Source organism: Quercus robur, chromosome 5 (genome assembly GCF_932294415.1).
Source record: "Quercus robur chromosome 5, dhQueRobu3.1, whole genome shotgun sequence".
NCBI classification, from domain to species: Eukaryota; Viridiplantae; Streptophyta; class Magnoliopsida; order Fagales; family Fagaceae; genus Quercus; species Quercus robur.
Window position 1 is genome coordinate 42,940,396 of NC_065538.1, and position 9,971 is coordinate 42,950,366.

Below are 9,971 nucleotides of genomic sequence, written 5' to 3' on the forward strand. Positions count from 1 at the left end.
GAACACACATAATAGGATTTATTTTATTAATAAGAAAAGTAGCTGCCGATCATCATCATCATCATCTTCTAAGGAAGATACTACTTACAAAATTCAATTACCGTGACACCATTCTACAACATAAAGGCTTACATTACTCACAAAGCTTACATCTATTAATAGTCAGCTACCTCATTAGAAGCCAAGCCTAGTAAGGACACGTACTCACATTACTATAGAAACGACACGTCCAACACTAGGGAACAAAACAAAACAAAACAAAAGCGCTATTTACATGCAATGCAAGCCTCGATCGGTAACCTGTCACCTCCTCAGCGATGCTCGCTCTTGGTCTCACCACTGTAGAGCCTGTGAACACATAAACAACCCACTTCATATTAGTAATCATTCAAATCAAACCCAGATGACCATTTCAAACCCTCTAATCATAAACATATCAACATAAAATTCTCTCCTCGCCGCGAGGAGCATGTATCTCATATATTGGATATATAAATCTTCCATTTCTAGATGTAAGATACATATATGAGATAATTAGATCTGGTGTATAAACAACCAGATCATCGCTCTGCCAAGTAGCATGCAAATATTTGGATATGCAAGTGTTACGTAGACTACGTACCAGTCATAGACAGTGGGAGAGTTAGGCTGTGGCTTGTCAAAGTATTGATTACCAATTCTCTTAGTGGCAAGGTTGCTACCTGGGTGGAACACGCTCCTCCAAACGTTTTCCTTACGGGCCGATGCTGGAGTTGTTGGTGTCACTGGTATAGCCGGGCTTGCTGGCATGGACAACGACCTCTGGAACTTGCTCCCCTCTCCAATATCCACATCTAACACCATGCAACCAAATAATATATGTAAAGCACAAAACTTCTATGATCATATACATAACATCAAAGCACATACTTTTGTCAAGGAGAAACTCGTAACTCAAGTGACAGTTTTTAATTTTTTCAATACGTTCAGGTTAAATTTCTCCTTTCTCAACTATTGAATTTTCTTTAATACATATATATACCTGGGGCTGGGATGTGGATGGGCTTGGTGGAGATCTTCCTCAACTTGCCAAGGCCACGATCAGGCTGAGGTCCAGCCAAAACATCATCCCAAAGCTTCTCTAGCAGAACCATCTTTCTCTCTTTGTTTTCTCTCTTTTTTTTTTGTTTGTTTGTAATGGATCAGTTTTTCCTAACTTGCATAGGAGTTCGTGTTACATATATAGAGAAAGTTGATGCATAAATATCTCTTTACCCTCAATTAAAAATTGCAATTTCTAGATGGACCTTTCTACTAGTTCCGAGTGTCTTTAATACTTGTTTGTAATAAAACCGTGGGGGTTCACAATTATACAAATTGAGAAATTATGTGTCACTGGCAGAGGGAAAATGATGAGTGGAAATAGAGGAAGGGGGTGGATAAGGACGAAGACTAGGCACAATATGCGGGGTCCGCTAAATAATATCTCTTCAAGATCAGATTGGAGTTGATTGGGGATTGTTTTACAAGTGTACCCCTGTGATTAGACCATTGTTTTGTCCTATTCCTCAGAGCAACATGGCGTCTACCTTGATGGCAGACACGTGCTGTGGATTGTGACAAATTGGGCCCCCCCACCGGCTCACCTTGATCAAGGGATTCTAATTCTAACAGAGTATAAAATGCGAAAAATGTAAGGTACACTTAAAATTACATCTTTATTTTTCATAAATTAGATGACTTGTAAGAAGTAGAGAAAAATTAGCTATTTATTTATCGCTCAAAACTTATCACACGATGAGTGGTGGCAAAACTTGTCTAAGCTTTTATGATCCTAGCATCGGTAATAAAATGATCAATAATAGAGTGATTTGCACTATTTTTTTTAGGAAACAAAAAAACAAATAGGAGATTGATAGTTATCCCATCCTATATAATTTAATCTTATCTAATCTTCTAATACTATATATAGTTACAAAAACTTAACCTGAGGATTTACCATTTGCTTAAATGGGAATTTCTATAGTAATTCTATTTTTTTGGGATATGGTACCCATATGCAGTCAAATATGCTATAACAGGTTACTAAAATATTATATTTGATAGTTTCAACGTCACATTAAGTAAAACTCATCTTTATTTTGAGTAATGTTACAGACACAAATTATTTTACAACATTTTTATAAACTACTGATGTGGCAAATTCTTATTAGTTCTAATATGGGTCCATCACTAACATCATAATTTTACTTACAATAACTATTTGAAAAATACTAAAGCCACATCAGCAATTTGTCAAAATGTTGTAAAATAATTTATGTATGTAGCATTACTCTTTTATTTTGGGGTAATATGAATGGTTGTGCACATTAATGTGAAAATGGAAGGTTTTTTGTTTTTTTTGTTTTTTTAAGATAATAATGAGACAAATTAAGAGTATATATTTAAGTAGAATATAATAGAAAGTTATTAGGTGGTGTAACTTGAACTCAACCCTCTATATATATTCACATGCAAGTAATGAGATTGATTAAGTAGTAAAGTCCCACGTTAGATATTAAAAGTAGTTAATATAACGTAATTAAGCTCATATCTATTGAATTTAAGCTTTTAGGTTAAGTGGTGTATCTACACATTATATCAATTACTTAATAATGAGTCTTCCCAAAGGGTTTTTGAGGAAGATTCCCATATTCTCTCACCTATGGTTGAGTAAGGGTTTTTGGGGGGGGGGGGGGGGAAGGCACTCTATTTTACTGTTAAAAATTAATAAGATTGAGTAAATTTTAGGTAATCCCCCCTTCATATAAATAAATATATATATATATATATATATATATATTTAAGTATAAAAGCTCTTTAATTTATTGTTGTCTCATTTATTTTCCTTTTAATATTGATTTTTTTTTTTGTCATATGCAAATCATTAATTTTAGGAGCATCTAAAGCATAGGTTTATACAATTATTTATGCAAATTTCTATTTTCCAAAAATAAAGTCATGCACTTATATTGGGAAAGTTAAGGCTACTAGAATACAATAATACATTTAGCTTGTCTCCTCTTGTGAAAATTTTCTACCTCCACCATTGGTGGTGAGTCGTGACCCCCATATGTGTGCAAGAACTCCCAAGTCCACCTCAAACATGGTTGAGTAAAAGGGCACACTATTGGTGCTAGCGTTGGATGACACTTGGACTGTTAAGAAAAAGGCTTTCATTCAAGGGGGAGACTAACCGAGACTAACCGAAGTACTACAAGTGACTTGATAGAAGGCTAACATGTGAAGAAGGAGATTTTTTGGAATATACATGTGTGAGTGTGATTGGTTAAGTAGTTAAGTCTCATATTAGATACTAATGAAAAGAAAGATTGGTTAATATAAACCTGTTCCGTTGTTCCTCCCCCCTCTGTTAATGGCAAGACCCTCCTTTTATAGTACCTGCCGTGACCCGATTTTACTGTTTTAACTCTTAACTCCCTTTGTTTTAACTGTTTCGTCTGTGTGTTGCCCTCCCATCGCCAGACAAGGAAGAGTATTTTGTTCGCTAGTCTGTCGTGGCACCCTTTCCTGCTACAATCTGGGTTATTTCTCTCTCCCTATCCCTCGTGACATGCACCTAATGGTTCCAACTCAACTTGCCTCTTTTGGGTAGTAAGTCATCCCAGCAGGACACCTCCCCGAAAGAGCCTGAGCCGGAACCATAAAAATAAATTCTTCCCCTCTCCTCACCGCCAACCATGCCCTCTGATCCTCTGACCCCCCGACCTCACCATGCTCTGTATTGGCTAGGTACAGGCTGGTCGTGCCTGGGCCTTGCGCGTGCCTTCATTCTATATATGTCCAAAACTTGCTTGCTGCCCATTCGTTTGCCGTGGTCTGGAAGCTCACCGTTCGTGTTTTTTGACCTCTTATATGAGCTGCTTTTTGTTTTCCCGCTCCATTTAGGAGCTGGGCTTTATTTGATGATGGGTCTCACATCTCCTTGGCCCATTCCTTGGTTTCTTTTATTTCTTGCAATGTCGTTCTGTTATTCCTGCTATAATAACCTAATCTTGCTGGGTCTCTGTTAGGCCAGCCGTTTATTCCTTCTCTCAGTGGCTTGGCATGATCACTGTTTTGCTTTTATTTATGGGCTCCTATGTCCCTTTTGGCTTTCCTTTGGGTATCCTTAGCCCGTTTTGCTTTTTTTGGGATTCCTCGGCCCTTTTGCTAATTCTACATTTTCATGAGCTTTTTACTAACTTTGTTGGGCTTTCCTGACCCAATAACCTTATTCTTATCCTTAGGGTTTATGGGTCTGCCATAAACCCCTTACTTTCTTAGTTTACATTACTTTGGGCCTACAGCGGCCCTTTCTCACTTTTCTACCTCATACACTGCCCATGAGATGCAATTTCTCTCTTTCCGGGATTCTTTGAGCCCACTTGCCTCTTCAAAACCCATTCGTTTATTTCTTAGGCCTGTGATCCATTATTCCTGCCACTTGGGCTTAATGGTTTTTACTGTCTGCTTTCAATTCTTTGTTGCCCTTGTTATTGGGCTTTCTTTTTTTCCGCCTTAATTCTCACAAATGGCCCTCAACAAAGAATATAAATAGGGGTTGGGTTTACCTCCAGTACTTTTTTAACTGGAATCTCTTTTTATTTTAATGAAAAATCGTCACATCATCCACTAACTAAATAAAATGTGGAGATTAAAACTCATACCACTTACTATTGTATATTTAAAATAAAAGGACATGTCCAGTTAAAAAAGTGTCGGAAGGAAACCAAACCCTATAAATAGATAGAAATTCTACTCTAGTCTAATCTAAGTGTATATGCATGTGAAGCTCACTCTTGAAGACTTGAACTCCGGCTCTTGCCCCCTGCACTCTACAAACACTTATACTTGCGGAGTAACTATCACACCAAAGGTGTGCGGTGGTTATAAATAGATACTAAATTGGTGTAACCAATAATTTCTTTAGATGTTAAGAACCTAACAAAATTTAATCCACTCATTTGCAAATGCAAAGAAGGGTTTTAACTTTTAAAAAGTCGGAGTTCCCTAAACACACTAGATAACTTTAGTCGCAACTTCTTAAGCAGTCTAACGAAATCTCAACATTACAGACAATCCAACTAAATCGGGAATAGTAAATAAACCCAAAAGTTTGAGTCTTTGAGCATTGGGCTTACAATGCAGATTGCATGGTCAGTCAAACGAAATAGATTTTGCTTGCTTTTAATAAACAGACATTAACATTGTTTCGGCTAATTGGACTGATCTTGAGTATTGGCACAGTAAACTTTCACATAGCCCAAGTACTTTTACTCTCTCGTGTAAAAAATGATAGCAGTCCATTGATAATGATATCCATTATTGTCAGTCTAATATTTTGATACAAAATCCTTCTTGGAATTTCCACCCATATACTTAGTATTTTACTCCTGAAACGTGGATGGAACATTGTGTTAATAATAGAGCATACAAAGCCAATCCTCCACTAAGATTATACCACTGGTCATTCATTGAGTTGAATCAACATGTCATCCTCGTACGTATCAGCAAACTCGGACTACATTTGGAAGTACGTATTAGAACATATTAAGATTTAATGGCGCAAAATTTTTAGTATAACCGTCCACGTTTGAGAACAACAGACAACAGGTTCAACATAAGACTACACAAATCTTTGGTAAATCCACCAAAGAGATTAGGAAACAAAAACTCACAAGTTGCTTGTAATGATGACATGAAAACTATTTTACTTCGAGTCACCTTGCATATTTACAATCATCAGGTATAGCATCAAAACAATTAGGATAGCTTCTCAGCTTGATCACTTTTACTTTATTTTTAATAGGAAAATAAAGGCGGCAACAAGTGAAGAAGAAAAACAAAAGCTGCAGAACAAATCTGCACTTCCAAACAGTATCCAGTTTTGCACATATGAAAGCTCTGGACACTGGCAAACATAGTCACATAATCAATGGAAACCAAACTGCGAAACAAGATATCCAAGGATGCTGCAGCAGATAACAGTTCAGCTGAATCACTCTCCTTTGCTGGTCTTGTATGTATTCAAGATCAGCAATCACAATCACCTAATATCAGCGCCAACCGAATCCACAAGCAAGATCCAGAATTTGAATTTGGCCGCACTAGACCAGATTTGAATGCTACTGATCCAATCAAATATTTCCCAGCTGATCTGTTAATCTCTGATGATAAGATCCAGCCAGAAGCTTTCCTACTTCAATCAAAGCGATCTCATTTGATCACTCAGTCCTCCCAAGACGTGTTGTTGGCCCAAGACTCATTGCCAGCAACCCGTAGCAGCAGCAGGAGATCAAGTGCCAACACAAGTGGCATGAAAGTCTCTGATAAACCAAATCACATGGTGAATAATCATGAAAATAGGCACACTGCAGAAAGGCCATCATTTGGCCGGAAGATATTCCAGACATTTCTCTCCCCTTGCAGGCAATGCCGTGCAATTACACCAACTGTGAAAGCGCATGCCATTCCCAGTCAAATTTGAAGTTCCATTAACCTAATGGCCTCTCTTTTCAATTTTATCTTTTAATTGAATTCATTGGGAATTCATTTTATTTAGTTGGGATGAAGCAATTTTTTCTTTTAATGTCTTCTATTCTACCTGAGGTATTACAGTAGGCCGCACTAAATAAAAATTTAGACATGGGTTTTCTTTCCTAATATTGTATGACTGAAGCACTAATGACGAGAACTAAATAATTCGTTGCACATTTCTGCATCTCAATCTCTTCTCACTTTACATAATTACAGTTGCATGTATATGTATGGCCCCAGCAGCCAGCAGTCTACTGAGAACAGCCCTAGACCTATAAATCAATAAAATTTAGCACCAATACACACTTAAGAATAATTCACCAGTTCTACCCCCTTCACCACCCACTCTTTATCTAAGAACTTTGAAATTTCAACTTCAAGTTATTTTTTCTAAACCCTCGCTTCCCTTTTTTGCAATATCATTTATGCAATACTATTACATTAGCATTTTATGAAACATTTTATGGCAGTACAACACATAAAGCTAAAAAACAAGCACAGTCCTAAACTCAGCAGTCATCATATAACATAATCCGCTCATAGTTGCACAACTCTTTAGCACACTTATTTTTCCACCTCGTTTAAAGGAAATTGTTCCTCATCAATTCACTGAATGACTGCTTATAGAAATATAGTATACACTGGAGATCAATTTTTACTAAAACTAAACCCAATATACTGCATTTTCCCGGAAGGTCAAAAGCTAAACCCAATATAATCTATTTACCTCTTGAGACTTAAATATCCTGCATCTTTTAGCATAGTATTTTTCCTACTATTCTTATATACAAAAAATTTAGTCAACAGATAACAGACACCATGGGTCCTCATCATGAATATGGTTAATCAAGTCTAAAGGAAATACTACAAAGTATTAACCAAAAGACAAATTCTATATTATCAGTGACTTTTAATTATTGATGAACACCAGCTGAAAAAAAGAAAGGCTGTTTGACAGAACCTAAAAAATACAGTGATACTGTGAAAACACATTCTGGCAACATGCATTGGGGTTTAAAATTGAAACTTAAGAAACCAAAGGCATGACATAATAAAAATGTGATAAGTACCTCACTCCACAAATATCTCCAGATATGAGCAACAAAACAATTTAGCAAAACGTGCACATATTATCTATAAACACAGGAATATAATAACCACAACTAGAAAGCATGAAAAACAGAATTAATTATCGAACAGAAGTAAACCTCAAATACACTGCAACCTATATTGTAACTAGTTTATCCAAAAGTTTAATTGAGCATACATTTCATATTTCTATACGACTTTCAAGGAACCAGTTCATTTGCAATTCCAACCTAGTATCCTACTTGCAAAAATAGTCCAGATGTCCAATGATGAGTTCTAGCTTAGCCTTTTTTGATGAACTAGCATAGCCTAACAGAGAGCACATAAAACAAAGAATATGTCGTGAAACCCTATGAATGAATGAACACAAGACATAAGGGAGAGAAGGGAGTGTCAAGAGCTGCTTTGCATTTGCTCCCCTAACTAGTTAAGAATAGTATTGAGATGCCTTCCCTTCCAAGAATAAATTGCTGGTGGAACCATTCTTTTAAAATTAATAAATAAATAAGTCATTAAATGAAACATTTGTGTGTGTACAGAAAACTTGTTGGATGCCTCACATGTCAACATTAATATAATATCCATATGTCAACTCCCTAAATAATATTTAATATTTTGTTCCCACATTTTCTTATCATTTTCATCTTGTTGGCAATCAAACTTGTGTGAGAACAAAATCCCTTTTAGGTTTTTTTTGCTTGATTACTTAAGCTTTTAGAGTTTAAAAATCCAAGGTGAATAAATGAATCCCAAGGGAGAGAAAATATTATATTATTTTGTTAGAAAAAATCAAAAGACAACCAAGAAGTTTGAATAGTTTTTCAATCTGCTATTATATATTTATAAATAATTCCACATTAATTACTTTTCTTTTTATTACTAATTAACAAATAATATCTCTATGAAATTTCCCTATTTGCACTTTTTTCTTCTAATCAAATAATTAGTTAAACATAAATTTTGTAGTTAGATTGAATATATAACTTTCAATTGTGCTCAAAATTATAAAGTAATTGCTGCCAGTATATTAATATGACTTTTACTTACATTGCAATTATCATTTATATTACTTAGTAAATGTTTACCAAAATAATTATCTCAATCTTCCCCATTCGCTCCCTTAGCTTTCATCTCAGTGTTAGTGTCAGCCTAGCAAAGTGCTTTCATCATTGGTGTTCTTTCTAATCTTTAAGCATTTCACCGCTCCCTGAGAAATTCCCTCTACCCTATCGTACTCTAGCTTGGTAGTTGCCACCACTTGTCTAGGGTTGAACCTTGGGATTTGACAGCAAACTTAAAAAGACACCTACAAACGCTTTACGCCAAATCATTCTGGATAACATTTGCATCACCTATTACAAGCACAAAGTTGGTGCTTATTTCTTGGATACCATCACTCTGCTTCTCTGGAAAAAGAAGTTGACCATAGGCCTTCTACCTCCACACAGCTGCACCGTCAGGCTTTTGCCCATTGCAAAGAATTCCCCTACCTCCCAGAAGAGTTTGGGCTATGATGCACCAACATGGCAAAAGGGCCGCTAAACTAGCGTCCAATGCAAGGTGTGGCGGGCAACGCTGCTGCCTACACATCAATGCCAAGTCTGAGGGTTTTTTTTTTTTTTTTTTGAATTCACGCCGAACCGGGCTGATTCGTCCAGAATCAGGTCGTATCGACTGGCGACCAAAATGGCCGAAATCGGCTTTGGGGGACAAATTTCCCACTTCAGAGATTTTATATATATATATATAGTGTGTGAGAGAGAGAGAGAGAGAGATAGAGAGAGATATGCATTTCAATTCGACACCACTCTGGAAAAATTCTTCTTTGAACCATCTTTGGCAACTCCCATATCATTAGTTGCAATGCCAATAACTGTGTCCTTTGCATCATGTAAGATCTGACCAATTCCATAGCTTGTATTCAAAAAACTGTCCACTAGTATGTTGATTGGTAACAAGAGAGCAAAAACAAGAGTACCTCACTAGCAGCAAAGCCAAGATATATTTCAACCCCCAATTCTTCAGCTTTCGTCCCCATCTAACATTTGTGAATCAAGGCATAGTAATGCGTTTTTTAAGAATATTTTAATAGTAAAAATATAAATAAAAATATTTTTAATAGTTTTTTAATCGCCGCACCCACACCTTACTTTTTCAAAAATTGCTAAGTCGCACACCCGCACCCACACCTGAATCCAGAAATGCACTCGTACTTCATAGAGTTTGGGTAGTGTCTCAATCCTAGTGTGGATGATCATCCTCTTGGACCAACTACTGATCATTGCCTTGGAAAGTTATTGCCTCACCAACTAGTTAATCAAACG

The 9,971-nt window shown here is 36.4% G+C and overlaps 1 protein-coding gene across 1 annotated transcript; it reads right to left on the reverse strand.

The window, feature by feature from the left end:
* Window positions 1-1,368, reverse strand: LOC126726007 (auxin-repressed 12.5 kDa protein-like). Its single transcript, XM_050431094.1, has 3 exons — window positions 1,022-1,368; window positions 623-833; window positions 1-348 (listed from the first exon to the last, which is right to left on the reverse strand). Exons 1-3 carry the CDS (start codon window positions 1,131-1,133, stop codon window positions 312-314), a joined length of 360 nt encoding a protein of 119 aa, XP_050287051.1. The 5' UTR covers window positions 1,134-1,368; the 3' UTR covers window positions 1-311.
* Between the last annotated feature and the right edge of the window lie 8,603 nt (window positions 1,369-9,971).